Source organism: Chelmon rostratus, chromosome 21 (genome assembly GCF_017976325.1).
Source record: "Chelmon rostratus isolate fCheRos1 chromosome 21, fCheRos1.pri, whole genome shotgun sequence".
NCBI lineage: Eukaryota > Metazoa > Chordata > Actinopteri > Chaetodontiformes > Chaetodontidae > Chelmon > Chelmon rostratus.
In genome coordinates, this window is record NC_055678.1 from 8,450,284 (window position 1) to 8,465,727 (window position 15,444).

The 15,444-nt window shown below is 41.3% G+C and overlaps 3 protein-coding genes across 8 annotated transcripts in view; 1 reads left to right on the plus strand and 2 right to left on the minus strand.

Annotated features, from left to right (window-relative positions):
- Positions 1-1,593: 1,593 nt before the first annotated feature.
- On the minus strand, positions 1,594-4,287 carry lrrc20 (leucine rich repeat containing 20). 3 transcript variants are annotated; one of them, XM_041963158.1, is made up of 5 exons: positions 4,048-4,287; positions 2,837-2,919; positions 2,454-2,603; positions 2,146-2,313; positions 1,594-2,060 (listed from the first exon to the last, which is right to left on the minus strand). In XM_041963158.1, the coding sequence occupies exons 2-5, from the start codon at positions 2,904-2,906 to the stop codon at positions 1,924-1,926; spliced, it is 525 nt and encodes a 174-aa protein (XP_041819092.1). In that variant the 5' UTR covers positions 2,907-2,919; positions 4,048-4,287; the 3' UTR covers positions 1,594-1,923. The 3 variants fall into 3 exon arrangements, with proteins under 3 accessions (XP_041819092.1, XP_041819093.1, XP_041819091.1); XM_041963159.1 differs by having other exon boundaries at positions 4,209-4,226; XM_041963157.1 differs by lacking the exon at positions 4,048-4,287 and having other exon boundaries at positions 2,837-3,934.
- A 1,511-nt stretch (positions 4,288-5,798) lies between these two features.
- ndr2 (nodal-related 2) lies at positions 5,799-9,547 on the minus strand. The gene is made up of 3 exons (XM_041963226.1): positions 9,283-9,547; positions 6,570-7,348; positions 5,799-5,951 (listed from the first exon to the last, which is right to left on the minus strand). The coding sequence occupies exons 1-3, from the start codon at positions 9,545-9,547 to the stop codon at positions 5,799-5,801; spliced, it is 1,197 nt and encodes a 398-aa protein (XP_041819160.1).
- Positions 9,548-10,613: 1,066 nt separating this feature from the next.
- Positions 10,614-15,444, plus strand: part of pald1a (phosphatase domain containing paladin 1a) — a 55,924-nt gene continuing 51,093 nt past the window's right edge. The window contains exons 1-2 of one of the 4 annotated variants that reach the window (XM_041963261.1): positions 10,636-10,735; positions 14,212-14,257. The gene's annotated coding sequence lies outside the window, so the exon portion shown is untranslated. Of the gene's footprint in view, positions 10,736-13,224; positions 13,274-14,211; positions 14,258-15,444 lie in introns of those variants that run through there. The other 3 variants (XM_041963262.1, XM_041963263.1, XM_041963264.1) reach the window with 3 other exon arrangements.

Here is a 15,444-nt window from a genome sequence, read left to right on the forward strand (position 1 = left end):
TGTGGTTTCAATGTACGGAAAGTTCAGGTGTGGGATGTGTGATTATTGCTAATTTAACCGTCTTAAAATTTACCAAACCACAGTACCATCATGCTAGTGACTAATTGATCACAACATTTTAAATGCTTTTGCTTTTTCCAAAATTATCTTGCGCCTCTATCAGTTATTGATGATATTATCATGTCAGTTAATAATTAAACAATAGTCTTACAGCATGGTGCAATAAAGTTTGAAATGTTAGATGTAAATGTAGTGTTTATCATATCATTCATAAATCTTTATCAATGAGCTGTTTCTATTTGGAGAAACTGTCACAAGTTTGTGTAACTAAAACAGAAAAATGTGTACTGCTGTAAACATAATTAAAATGCTTGCTGCTAATAGAGAGCCAAATATCCACAACTTAAGTTTTTCTCTGGTTTATATATAATGAAAGAGCAGTGAGTCAGAGGGCAGCTTGATGCACAGCACAAGGTCACAGCCTGGGCAGCAGGAGTCATGTGATGCTGTAAGCCTGCTGCCTTGCTAAATATTTCTCTTGGCCAGAAGACATGCTTCTTTGGCTGACTTGTGGGATTTAGGAGTCTGGCCTTTGCATAAAATAGACATTTAAAGAAGTTTTTTATGCAGAAAAGTTGCTGAATGCCTCAGCTATGACAATACTACCTCGCTCTTCCTGCTCTGCTGTGTTAATATGGCACAAAACTGAGGCTAAAACTGAGCCCACACATCAGCTCACAGTAGGTGATCGAGACTCAGGAGTGTTGCTATTTAAAGAATTCTTGAAAAGCCTGAGCAAAATACTCTGAATCGTTCTACTGTGGACCAGCTCTGCAGCCTCTGCCACAGAAGGAGGGTTTAAGAGCTTGATCAGTGTTTATAGCTTTCGGTCCCACATCGAATCAAGTCCCTGAGGTGCCTCCAGCTTGCAACCGGTGACCATATAGTTCCAGACCATTTTGCTTGTCTCTCCAATGGATTTTGTTCTCTGTTATGGGCAAAAAGCTCAGCTGTGCCAAAGCCTGAGGGCGATCTACAGGAGAACATGTTCTTACTGTTATAATAGTCTTTTAAGCCATTGTTCTAGGCCAGTGTCTACACACAGTGTAATGTTTTTGTAGAAGTTTCTCCTGTTCACTGGCCGAAACAATTAATCAACAGAAAATTAACCAACGATTATTCAATAGCCAATTAATCGTTTTCCAAAACGCCAAACATTCCCTAATTTGAGCTTCTCAAATGTGATTTTCACCTTCTGTCTTAAATCACTATAAACAGTTAAGGGGTTTTGGACTATTGGCCGGACAAAAGACGTCATCTTTGACCCTGTGAAGTTGTGGTGAGCATTTTTGACTATTTTCTGATATTTTTATGATATAAACAATCATCATGTATTCAAAGAATTGTTTGTCAGATTAACTGAAAATTAAAATAATTAGTCCTAAATAAAACAGTACAGTTGAACCTTACTTCAGGGCAAATTTATGTAAGACAGCATCCACCAACAGAATATATCTGACGTAGTCTCAGCAATAAATCGAAGCAATGCAATCAGCCGGTAAAAAATAATGACACCGCTGCATAGCTTCCAGTGTATAATCTTTAATTGAAAAAAATTATGCTATCAAAAGCAATAAATAAGTCATTACAAATATTTCAACTGAGACAGAAACATGTTTCTAAAAATGGTGTATAAAGATGGACTGATTTCACCAAACATCAAAGTCAGCTCTTTTTAAGTCAGCCAAGGAGGACGCCATCTTCACACACCTCTGTTTTCTTGTCTCTTGTGATATCTTCAGTTCAGTATCTTCAAGTATCATGCTTTCGCTTCTGTCAGGCACCACGGGAGCATCCAACTGAAGTAGGTAAAGGCACACAGCATGCAGTCTATAGGTGGGTAAATGTAATACGTGGCATATCTTATGACTCTGTGGTTGACACAATGTCAAAGTTGTGAGGTGACTGCAGAGCAGCCTGAGTGTTTGAGTCCAAAGGGTTTGACTTCACGTTCAGCCACTTCAGTGCTGGCATGGTAGACAACTTCTCCACTGGTATTTCTGTGAGACAAAATAAAAACAGAGGGTAAATATTAGCTCATACCAAACCAAATACGAACCCTTTGCCCTAATATATAATCATTACCGGTGATGCTGTTTCCCTCCAGGTTAATCCTCTCCAGTGTGGCTATTTCAGTAAGCTTATCAGGGAAGATGGAGAAGCTGTTATTAGCCAGATTGATGCAGGTCAAATGCTCCATTTCTGCCACAGCATCAGGCAGTTTGGTGAGAACATTGCCTCGCAGGTCCAGCTCTGCAAGGTATTTCAAGGCATGAGTAAAACGAGGGGTTGCTCTTTTGTTCATTCCTCAACATTTGTGAGAACACTAGCATGTATCAACACAATCTTTTCTTGAAGATTAAGTCCATGAATCAGTGTGTATCCTCCACTACCTCTAAGCTGAGTGAAGGTGGAAAAGAACTTGCTGGAAAGGGCCTTCATCTCATTGTCAGCCAATGTGATAACTCGGATGTTTTCTGAGACACTCCTTAGGACCTTGAACACACCGTCTGGGAAAGAAATGAGCTGGCAGTTTGACAGGTCTGTGGAGAAGAAGAACATTATTATGAGATGAACAAGCATTAGCACAGCAGGGGAATGTTAAATATCCGTCATTAAAAAAACACTTTGAGAATTAAAGTTGTGGCTATTTGGGGAAGAACAATTTAAGCCTCTGTCACCACCTGCTGATGAAATGTGAAAGAGCAACAACGGTGTTGAATCTGCAGCAAGAGCAAGTGAAGGACAGAGAAAGATGTGTGAGGGGGGGTCTTACCCAAACTATCTTTCCCCTCTTCGACAGTTGCATTAATCCTCCGGGCCACTTTTGCGACTGCCTCAGCCATCCTTCTGTTATAACTGTTCCAGTGGGAGGACATGCAACAATACATTTAAACACATATTATGACAAATGTATCCACCTTCATGCAGGAACACACTTGCCTCTCTGAGACAATATAAAGTTAGTGCTGCATGTGTTCTTGGGTGTTATATTATCCATGACATCAACATAACTGACATTGATATTTCCTGTTGAAGAGGCATTGACATTCACTTATGTAAGTTTCCAAGCCTTCACTCATTCTTTTAAGGTTTTCAAAAGTAGAGTAAAAGTAGAAAAATTACTCAAAATAACACCTTCTACGGCTGAAAGACACACTGAAATAATGACAAGTGCGTCCAAAATGTTGGGGATTTTAATACTTTCAGATGAGTTGAAGGATTATGCAGCAGTACTCTGTCATCAGAGTTAGAACGTAACTAACAATGATTACAGAGTTCATTACATTCCAACACAGATTACACAGTACTGCTATGTTATTATGGTAATTGTGGTGTATTAAGCTCCCTGGTAGTAAATAGTAATTCAAATTCGCTCCACCTTTCGCAGCTGCAACATTAACGTCATGAATACATTAATGCTAATAATCAAAATCCAGTGATTGTTGTTTTTTTTTTTTCCAAATAAGTCATTCTGCATTATGATTACTTCTACTTTTGGTACTTAAAGCACATTTTGAATCTAATACTTTGAGATTTTGAATGCAGGATCTGAGTGGCATTACTTCTTCCACCGCTGTCTGTTATGTATGAGTAATAACAACGTTTTAATGTCTCATAATGAGACTTTTTGGTCATTCTTATTCTTATTACATGTATATAACAAAATCTGAATCTGACAGTCAATGCAGAGGTTATATAAATATAATAAAGCTAAGTTTTTAAGTCTCCCAAACATTAAAATCCTTAAGTGCCAAAACCTAAAGCTATTCTGGTTAACTTAACGTTTAACCAAACGTGACACTGGTTAATGCCCTGGGCCACATACGACCAAATACTGTAAGGTGTAAGTCAACACTAAATGAGCTTTAGGCCTGCCACAGCCCTAAACTACTGGACTAATGCAAATGCAGCCGACTAAGCCATTCTAACGTTAGCCATTATTTCATCACGGTTTCACTACAACCACGCCAAGAAGCCACTTACCTAAAAAAAAACTAGAAGCTACTGTCAGCTACCAGAGTTAGCTAACGTTAGCAGCAGCGGCTCAACCACAGTCTAATTTGGTGAGTGTGTATTTTTAGCCACGGAGCGGACAATTCACCTGACCGTTGCGCTACTCATTGCAAAATACCAACTAGCCACACCTCAAAGGGAATCGCTCAAAAAACTTTGAAAGACTCGCTGCTGCTTAGCGACAGTTGGTGAGTAAGGCACGTGCTAGGCTAGGCTACTAGCAAACAGCTGGAGGCTACTAGCTAACAGCCGGCTGGGAAATATTGGACAACCGATTCGTGAGTGTCAGTCCTGCGCTTTCTATTTGCAGACGATGTAGCGCAACTAAAGTTACAAAGTAAGCATGAAGACAGCAGTAACTTCACTTAGTAAATACTAATACTTCTCATTATAAAGCGTTTCAGTCGTCTAATAAATAATAATTAGAAGTTTCATATCCGAATCCTGCTTCTAAAAATTAGAATGTTTTGCATTGAGACTGGGCCTTTTAAAAGACATAAAGGTAGCAGAAGGATATGCTCTATCTGGCTATTCTTCTCTACTTTTAATATCTCTAAATATATTTTGAATTTAGCCTTTTTCCTAATAAATATTTGACTGACATTAGGAAGTTAAATGTTGTCTTACCTCTGAGTCCTTGTCAACTATTCCCAGTTTGACCAGTGCCGTGGTCATGACTGGAAAATTCCTGGTTGGTCAGTGTATTTTCAAAGGATTTGAATACAATGAGCTCTCTGGCTTCAGAAGAATAGAACTTAGTTTACCATTGTTAGAAACTAACTGACACTTTACAGTATTTGCTGGATATCCCTCTGCTATACAACGCTGTGCTTTGATTGTGACGGGAATTTGGCCATGACTCATTGTGGATGACTGAGACACTCTAAAACCAGAAAAGTCCACCTGTTTTTGGCGTGTCGGTTCTTTTGTGTTTCATTGGTTTTTGTGCTGTGTTTACACTGTTTTACGCCAGCAAACTGACCCAGACCAACAACAGCTGCCTAAATGAAAAAATGTAAAAGTGTCTATATTTCGGTTAAAACATGAAGTGAACAAGAGTTTATGTCTCACAGGACAGACTTTCAGCAAATAAAAAGGTTATGGTCTGATACCCCGCCTCAGTGCTGAAAATAACCATGATAGTAGACTAGTCTTGTAGATGTACAGATGAAGTTGTATAAAGTGCAAACACGCCAAAGGAAATACAGTATAAAAAAAAAAAAAAAAAAATACATAACCCATGAGAAAAATGTACATAAATACAATTTATTTAATATTTACAATAAATATACATTAATTTACAGTTACACACATGGTAGTGTACAATAAAAACAGTGCTGGAATATTCAACAACATTGCCATTTCATGTTTACATTGATGAAAATTGATAAGGCGAATAAAGTTGCACATTCGATTGTGACAGCTGCACACAGCTGCAAGGTTGGATGCTGTCCTTGAGTTTGTATTTCAGCACATCTTAACCTAGCAACGTTCTCCTTACAAACCAGAGCTCACATCACGAATTAAATTCCTATCTCTGCACATAGATCAGCTACAATCTTACAGTGCACGGTGACAAACATCAAAGAGCTTTATTTTTTTTTTTTTTTTTCCTTCTGGCTAAGTGTTTTGTTTTTCAGAAACTGGCTGCTTCTGCACAGCGCGTTTGTGCCGTTACACCACAGAGCAACACAGGCCATGGTTGGAGGTGGTCGCAGCTGTCACTGGCAGCCGCATTCATCCACAATCATGTCCTCGTGATGTCGGAGGAGCATTTCTCCGTTCTCGTAGTACAGCATGCTTAATGGGCTCATTTTGGTTGGGGCGCAGCAGGGTGATGCCACTCTGTCAGGGTGGTAATGTTTCAGTAAACTCTGGAAGAGAAAGAAACAAAGGATTTAGATGGATTATTCCAGTCCCTGTAATTGAAGATACTGAGACAGACAAATACTTATTTTTAAGTTTTATTATTCAGGTTTATGCTCACTTATAGGGTTGCAACTAACCAGTTTACCATCAGATATGACAAAGGAAAGCATCAAATCCTCAAATCTGAGTCGTTGCAACCAGCGAATGTCAGCATTTGTGCTTTAAAAATGGCAAAAATGATCATTCTTCCCCAATTCACTTATTGACTAACTGATTAAATGACAGCTCTACTCATTTTTTAAACTCCTAAAACATTGGTGGTTTTACAGTTGCATATCTTTCTTTCAAAGATTTGGTTTTCCTTCTTTAGTTTCAACCATCATTATCTCTGAACAGACTAGCCAGTTCACCTTAGTCTGTCAGTGATAATTACAAATATAATGGGTTATGTGGGTTATATTTGTTTTGTGCTCCAAAATCTCCCATTTCATGTCCCAAAAGGGGGAAAAGTTAATACAAGCAGCACACACTGATGTGAATCTGCTGAGTCTAAGATCACATCTAAAAGAATTAATACTACAATAACATTATAGACAGATAAATAGATCACCTGCGCCACTCACCTGCATGTAAGCATGATTTGTTGGATTTAGGTCTTCTCCCAGGGGTCCAGGGCAGGAGCCCTCACAGCGGTAGGCGTTATATCTTTTAGGAAAGATGATCCAGGACCCCCAGCCAATTTGATTAAAGTCTACATGCAGGTCAACTCTGCGACAGAGAGATTTTTCACTCCCGCTTTTGGACGCCTGCGGGCTTCTCACTGTTTGTTCTCTCTGGCCCCGTTTGCTCCTGCGTCTCTTCGGCCAGCGGGCCTTTTTGATTTCAGCAGGGGTCAGGAACTTGGATTGTTCAGCTGTGTGGAGTAAGCTCGCTTTGGCCTTAGAGTTTTCATCAGAGCCAGTGTGTGAGAAGACGACCAGCAAGGCCCGGTCGCTCACGTCCTGCTCTCTTTTCGCCGTGTAGACCGGCTGATCGGGAAGCGACAGGCCTCTCTTTGTCTTTACCGCTTTCCTTCTTCTTGACATTCTTTTGTGTCGAATTCTCGCTGTCAGTTTTTGTCTGAGCCAGCTCAAGAGAGGACGTGTCATGTTGAACACTTTCCAGCTCTGGGATGAAGGGACCAGGGATGATTCAGTGAGCAGCCCCACCAGCTGCTGTTCCTGGCAGCCGTTGTGCATATGGCACGCCTGGCCGTGCTGGTGATAGACCTCCACGGTGATGTTGGACGCGCTCTGTACCCGAGGAAGCCTGATTCTCAGCTCTGCCGCCTGGATCTGTTTGTCAGCCAGCAGGGCGTAGAGGTCAAAGGTCGCAATCCAGCGCCTCTGTCTGTACATCAAACCTAATGTAGTGAAAAGAGAAAGATTAGCATAATTGAAGTGCACACTGTATCAGACAGTTTACTGTTAGCTAACATTATGCTAAAATCAAAATATAAAACACAAGACTATCCGATATGCAAACTAATGTGCCAGTGAGCTTCTCAGGGGAACGAAATCCACCTGTTGTAGAAAGAAAATGCAAAAACCAACAGTGTTGAAAATGTTATCCCAAAATAAATGTTAACTGTTTAATACTATATTTAAATTGAGGTAATTTATGCGAATGCTTATTTATGCTTTTTCAGTGGTTTAAGACCTGCTCTTGGAAAGAAAATGTAGGAATAAATCAGCACATATACTACAGCAGTATCTTTTTTAATTTGTCTGAACTGCACATGGTGGTGAGATTGGACGATACAGCATTATGCACTGGAAAAACAGCAGAAATGATCAACATCTGTATACGTATTTATATTGTTAATTCCAAAGTAGCTGTCTTTTTAATATCCCTGGTTGTATCAGGCCATTGTGGGCAGTGAGCAGGACTGCATCATGACAGCTTTGACATCTGTCCCTCAGTTTATTTAAAATATACATACTTACTCACATACATATGAATATTGTCATATTAAATGATTCAGTTTTTACCGTCACATAATTTGTTGTCCATTCTAACATGCTTTCCAAACATGCTTTGCATCCATAGATTAACTAACTGACATACACCTCACTGGCATTTTGCTCCAAATCATTTGTATATGTGTACAGTAATAATTGAAATGGATCCATGTAAATTATGGTCAACAGATCAGCAAATTGTCAATTAGTGTGCAACCATACTCCAGACACAATACATATGTTTTAATTATCATATCAAACCTTTAAAGCAACGAGTCTGCATGGTGGCATCACTTTAGCACGTCTGTATTAAATGCAATCTGGGGGGTAATTACGGTTGTGATTTGTCATTTGTAGGTCCAGCCACCTCTTTTGTTTTGCAAAGTGAGGTGTAGGGAGAATGATAAATGCAAATGCATTTCCCTTTGATAACTTCTACTATGACCTCGTGATTAATGCTTGCATTGGTGGAAATTTTAGCAAATCAAAGCTGCTCCTGCAAGAGGCTTGTTGAAAATAATTGTTCCAGTGTAGCGCAACATGCGCTGCGCCCACATCTGTAATGGGAGGGTCATTGTGCTTCAATAAGCAGGCGTGGCTCAAATCAGCCCAAAGGATTAAAGCATCTTTAACTGTATTGTGCAGTGCATTGGCCCATTTAGCTGGACTTGATCAAAAATGCAAACCACCATCGCTATTAATCCACTCAAACCAAGCGCCGAGCCGAAACCAATCATTTAACACATCTCTGCCTCTGCCGGCTTCTGCATATCCTCAGTCAAACAAATAGGTAATAACTCTAACACCTAGCAGCGAGGTGGAATTGGATTCAGCAGCGGGGAGGGCTGTCCTCTGCTGGCTGCTTGTGCCATTAAATCCCGAGCTCTAATCTAATCAAGCCAAGTGTGAAAAAAGAACTGAGGGAAGTTGTTGATTTGACTTAACAAGAGATTTGTATAGGGGGATGTCTGGCGAGATGTCTAATCAACATCACCTATTTAAGAAAAAAGAGGTTTGCTTTGAGAATTAGACAGAAAACCCGGCCTTTTCACACGCTGATCCCCGCATGGGTATTCACCCCCTGAGCGGGATGTGGATTCAGATCCTCTGAGGTCGTCTGGGTCGCAGCTTTGACAGGACAACACTTGAGCCAAAAAAAAAAAAAAATCCCTCCCTAACATTCAAGAAGATCTTTAATGAGAGAGGAGATCTGACTTAGAGCAACAAAACCATAATGAATACAGACATGCTCTCCCTGCGGTTTAGACCTTTTCCATCATGTTTCCCCTGCTCGTTTAACTCATATAATAGCTGCACTTCTGGAAAATAATCTTACTTTTTGCCACCACACTCTTCACGGTGTCCGCTTGCTTTGCTGCATCTTGCTCCATAGTATCCACGGGCCTGGAGAAGTTCGACTTGAAATTCCTGTAGAGGTGCATCATGTAGGTTGGCAGGTGGTACCCGGTCGATCGGTCCATCACGGAAAAACGCTGCAGCGGCCTCGCGTAAACTCCATCTCTGTTTTTTTGGACCCCCTGGGCCAGCAGCACCAGTAGAGATGCGTGCAGCGCACAAGCCAGGAGTCCCAATGAGCGCATGTTTTTGGGCCGGTTAATGACAAATTCCTCCACTGGGAGATTAGGGGTGTCTTATATACTCTCACCCACCCTCTTCTCCACCCCCTTTCATGTTTAACAAGTAGCTGAGAACATTAAAGGAAATTGACATGCGTCCTCAAGACGTGTTACCTGACAGCTCATCATCCATTCAGTTGCTAATGAGGCGCCTGGGTGCGTGTTTACAAGGAGCGCAGTTTCTTGTTTGCGCCATGTTCCGTGGGCTTCTGCAGCCTGATTCCCCATCCCTGGATTAATTGTTCCAGCTATTTGCCTTCCACTAATTGTTAGGCTTTCCCATAGTGTAATGCAGCCTACTGAATACCGTCTGAAATGGGCCGCAGCGCTTACAAGACACTAATGAAACACCACAAACATTAACATAAAAGTGGACACGGATCACTAAATATTCACTTTTATCAGCACTGCAAATAACATTTGCAGCACAGTGTGAACTTGGGTGCAGTTCACCGTCTAGTTTAAGCATCTGTTGTGTAAACAACATGTGCATTTATGGCTTCACACGATATTATGATAAGAGATGAGAACAGAGATAAAAACAGGCGCAGCACCGAAAAGGAAGATAATGAAAAGTTAATGCACGAGCTCAGACACGTAGAATAAAACAGGAAACAGCCACCTTATCTCTTTTTATCGTATTATTACTTCCGGTAATAGGTTCACAACATTCATACATACTCACATACAGCTTTATCTTTTATATATGGATAATTCTGAAGTGTTAATGACCTTTTCATACTTTTTATAGTGTTTAGGGTTTTCATATTATAATTCCTATCGTGATAATGTTCCTGTAATGTTCCTATATATTCTACATGTTAAGTCACGGGGAATTAATATTTTATTAAAAGGTTTAGATGTGAGTTATCAGAGCTGCAGAGTCTAGCAGGCAGCATCCGAGGATGACCGCAGACTGCGCATGCGCCGTCCACAAAACGAAATTCTTTTCCTCGTAAATGTCCTGAGAAAGGACAAAAAAAAAAAAAAGAAAAAAAGAAAAAAAAAATCAATGCATGTGTTTGTTTCTTCGCAGCGGCATAAACAGAAAGCGGCGAACATCTGCTCCATCCTGCACCGCGGACACACCGAGCTCTGAAAACCTGCTTTCTGGAGAGCCGCTCGCTTTTTCGCCCACCGTGTGCTGAAATGGTGAGTAGCTTTAAAGTTTACGGCTGTTGTTGGCCGAGCCTCGGCAGCCTAGAAGTTCACACTCATGCCGTTTTCGGATGCTAAGACTTAACATTTCCTGAATACCTTTATTAATCGTGCATTATGATCATTTGCAGCCGAGCGCTTTGAACGGCGAAGGATCTTTTCATGAGGCGAAGTGTTTGTGTGCTTGATGGGGCATACATGTGCTTGGCACCCCCCACTCTCCATGCCAGCGCTGTATTGTGTGCTGCATCTAGCTAATGATTTAGTCCCAAGCAGTGATGAATAGTAAAAAAAAAAAAAAAAAAAAGGGTCAGCAATGGCCTGCAGTTGGTGCTCATTATCCAGCAGTAGTTTATGCTTTTATTTTCTTGAAAACACACATACACACACACACACACAGCACGTTCTCATTTATTGTATTGTGCAGCCTGCAGTGAGTGTGTGCCATGAGCACTTGCTGTGAGAGCTACCATACATTCAAACAATAACGTGTTTGGGTTATGTAATACTTTATTAAAGTCCCACTTCAACACTTTTTAAAGCAGCCTTATGTAACCGCTGCACCTACTTCTACAAGCATTTTACTGGCCTGAATGTATTTTTATATACTGTAGCCCCACTGAACACTCCAATATTTAAGCTCAAAGGTCCATTTACTAGTTTCTTCACTGAAGAAGTCTGAGAAATGTCTTATTTTGCTAAATATATTGTTCCCAAAGGTCAAAAATGAACTTCCATGCTCAAATATACATGATACAGCCAACATATATGTTGTTGTGAGCTTATATGCAGAAAAATATTAATCGTTTTAGTCATTACAGCGTGCCACTGAAGTTTTTTTCTTTTTCATGCCCATAGATGAAATGTGCTCAGACATGTTCATTCTTCCCATGAGGTGTAATGTAAAGTATGAAAAGTCTACAGAGCAGTAAGACAAAGCACATGATGCATGCTTTGATGTATTGCAGTCCCGGCCTTTGTTTGATTTAGCCTGTGCAGCTGGGATCAGTCTCCTCCGCTCATATCACTTTACCTTTACGTCCCCCGGGGGGAAGACAGAAACTGGCTCTTGACAACCGAGAGCGCAGATCAAACCGCGAACGTCACAATTAATCAAGAGCGAGAGCTTGAAACTCCTCGATGAATGGACACCTGGATCATAAATGATTGAGTTATTTGTTTGTGGTTTATCTTGAAAAGAGGGATAATAGAAATGTTTCTCCTCCCAGGCTTAACTTGTTAAGTTGCTAATTTTATGCTGTGAAATGTTGTCATAGCCAGTGCTTTATTATGAACTATTATGGGTTGTGGGAATACTGGTTGGAAACCGATAAAGTCAAGAAATGACTCCAGTTAGGTTTGGGGTTTCTTCAGGCAAGCCTAGCCCCCTAAAAAGCAGGGTTGCTTCGGAAAATACGAGTAATAGTTGGTTTTTCTCTATTATTTTGAGTCGGATTGCTTTGATCCAGATTTACAGCCTTTAAAGCATCCGGTAAGTTGTGCCAAGTTATTGTAAAAACACCTGTTGTCATAAGATAATGAACATCTGTGTCCCAGTGACGAGAGATCCTGTGTACACGCCTGAATGCAATGCATCAATTTTACCACAAGGTGTCATAATTGGACCCAGGTGAATATTTAATAACTCCAAAATGTGTCTCTTTGGGTGATTTCTTTGTCATTTCATCTTCCCAGGAGCATTAGTGTGTTAGCATATTTATAACTTGAAAGGGAAAAAAATAGATTCTCTGATGATATCCATGGTCTCCATATTTCACCTGAGCTTTGACTCAGGTGAAATATTTTCCAGTGCTATCGGCTCCCTTCCTGTTTCTGTTAACAAGACTTTTAGCAAGTTGGCTTTTTAGGGCGAAGACACACACCAGACCTGAGAAGGGAAAGGATTTTGGCCGGACAGGTGATGTTAGCCGTGTGCTCCTTTTTTCCACTGGGGACATTTAGCAAAAGAGGAAGTTTTATTAATCTGTTACAGAACATCCTCTCATTCCTGTTTTATCGCCACCTGTTTAAAAAATGGATGGAAATTAAGCTTTCAGAGTAACACAATGTGTCATTTCTGAGCTTTTTTTGGCTTTATCTCACTTAAATTCTGCATCTCTTTTAGTGACACCTACTCAACGACTTCTTGTTTCTCGATATTTGATTTTGAGCCTACAAAACCCCCAGATTAAGCCAAATCACGTTTGTGATTGCTCACTCACTGGATTGACTCATTCGTGTTCAGAGCTTTTTTTGGGCCTTGGGAGGGTTTTGTTTCGCACTCATCATGTTGCAAGAACATCAGAGTCTTGGCTTGCGCTGCTGCAGGAAGGAAGGAACAGGTGTGGCAGCAGTAGATTTTACATCCATATCTCGAAAACCGCTCACTGCTTTTGCAAATAAGCTTGATTTGGACATTATCTTGTGACAGACAAGGCTGCACATACCTTTGTGAGAAACTGTTCTCAGCGGCAGCCACTCTGAAGATAAGCTTGATGTTGGTGGTTGTTTGGGAGTCACAGTTGTTGTCAGGTATGTGTATGCCTGTACAGGTTGTTGGCTTTGTCCTTGCTTTATGCAGCCCACAGGATGAAACAGGACACTCGATGCACGATGAGCTGGTCTGACCTCAGGGTTACGACCACAAGAGGTAGAGCACACAGCCCTTTGCAGCTGAACCTCGAGCTTAAATCTAAGTATTTGCCCAGCTGTAAGCCTGTTTGCCTTCAACATGGCATGTGTTAACCGCTAATGAATGGAGTAATTATAGCATCGTAGTGAATTAGGCTTACGTGATGTCGTCTGTGTGCAGTTGTTACTGATTGTCAGCCTCCTGGCAGGTCTACGCTGCATCATGCGGGAGAGGCTCAGGCTGCGGCTGATTGTAATAAGTTTAATAAGTGAAGGTTTCATTTATTTGTTTGAGACAGTCGTTAAAAGGTCTGCCGTGTGTGGGAGGCATTGTGCTGCCAGGAGGCTCCGGTAGTGATAGGATAGTGAAGTGAATGATGAGTAAGCCTCTCTGGGTCCGCCTCCACATCCTCTTTACTCTTTATATTCTCACAAACACGCACACACACACACACACAAATCCCAGCATGCGCGAGCAGCCTTGCACCTCATGCACAGGGGATGCGCAGAAAGAAAGTCACCAAAAAGCAGCACGGGAGCATGCCGTCACCTATCTAAGCCTCAGACGAGCGAGCTCTGCCCGCCCCGCTCTGCTGAGTGTCTGTCTGGGATCTGTCCTCACTGGAGGACACGTTCATTGACTTGCTTTATAAGGACGCCTTAATGATGCAAGACCGCCGCCTGCGCTAGTGTGATCAGCGGGCAGCGACAGATTGCCTCACAGATCAGAGAGATGCCAGCGAGGACGTCTGACTGAGACTGGTGCTGCTGCCTGCTGGAGATCTGTCATTTTTTGGTCATTTTAACCCTTTTTTTTTTTTTTTTATTGTCTTTCTCAGAGATTTGAGCACCTCTCGGATGGTGGACTGGTCAGCTGAATGTCAGGTATTGTTGTGATACTTTACGTTCTGTTACTCGAGTCCTGCTGCAGGCTTGTGTTCGCTGGACATGTCAGCAGTGTGTCTCTGAAGGAGCTGAATCCTCTGTTGTTGTCTAAATATCACTTCAGATGCCCGGGGTGATTTTTAATCTGCAATTTAAGATGAAACTATGCAAATGTCACACTAAAAATGACAATCTGTGACAGAATCTAAACGCTATGATCCGTTTTCAGAGGCATATTCTTTAATAACACCAGTCATGTTGGATATGCACATGCCTACATGGATTACATTCTTCTTGGCATGTGATGCCTAGTCTCTCCTCAAGTGTTTATCAGCTCTCATTCCTTTAACAGAGGACCAGCGCCTGTTTGACAGGATTCTGGCTTCCCACGGCAACTTAGAAAATGCAGCTGCTCGGTCAGGATGTGTTTGCACAGGCACAAGTTTGCAGTTTTAGTATGAGCGGCGAGCGAAATGAAACACACTAACAAACTGGTGTAAGATCTGTGTGTTGGAGATGTTCTCTGAGTCATCGACAAATAAAAATGCCGTCAGTTGGCCTGGTGGTGCTGACAGAATATTGTGGTCAGACGTTGGGGTTTAGAAAGAAATGAAAGCCACATTACTGCAGCCTGGAAATCATAGGGGCATAAAATTGCCATCTTGAAATGAAATAAATTACAGGAAGGGTTTTAAAAATAGATTTGCACACCCTTTTTAGCAGCTCCGTGTCAAGCAGTGATGAAAGCAAGAATGTAGAAGGCTAAAGGTTTTTCATGTGACTTGTGTCATATTCAATGCAGTGGGATAGTTTGTTCTGTCTCACTTGTGCAGTCCCAGTAGAGTCTCTGCTTTAACTGGGAAGCCGTGCTTTTCAGCCTGTTGTTTTCCAGTCAGTTTGTGCACTTTATCTGGATCTGTCCTGCAGTGCAAAAGCTATTTGCGGTAGTTTGATCAGATTTGGAAATTGCATCCTTGAACAATGCATTGCATGGCTTCCTTTTTGCTACAGTCTCTTTCTGAACTGGCTGTTTGGCGATTTATTTTGGACGAAAACAAACACCAGAGCGGTGAGTTGACACAAACTCACAATGAGGTCTTTGGAACAGTTGAGGGAAAACAAAAAGGATTTTCTGCAGAGGAAGCACTGAGCTCATTTCCGCGCAGCACTGATATTTAGCTCAGGAA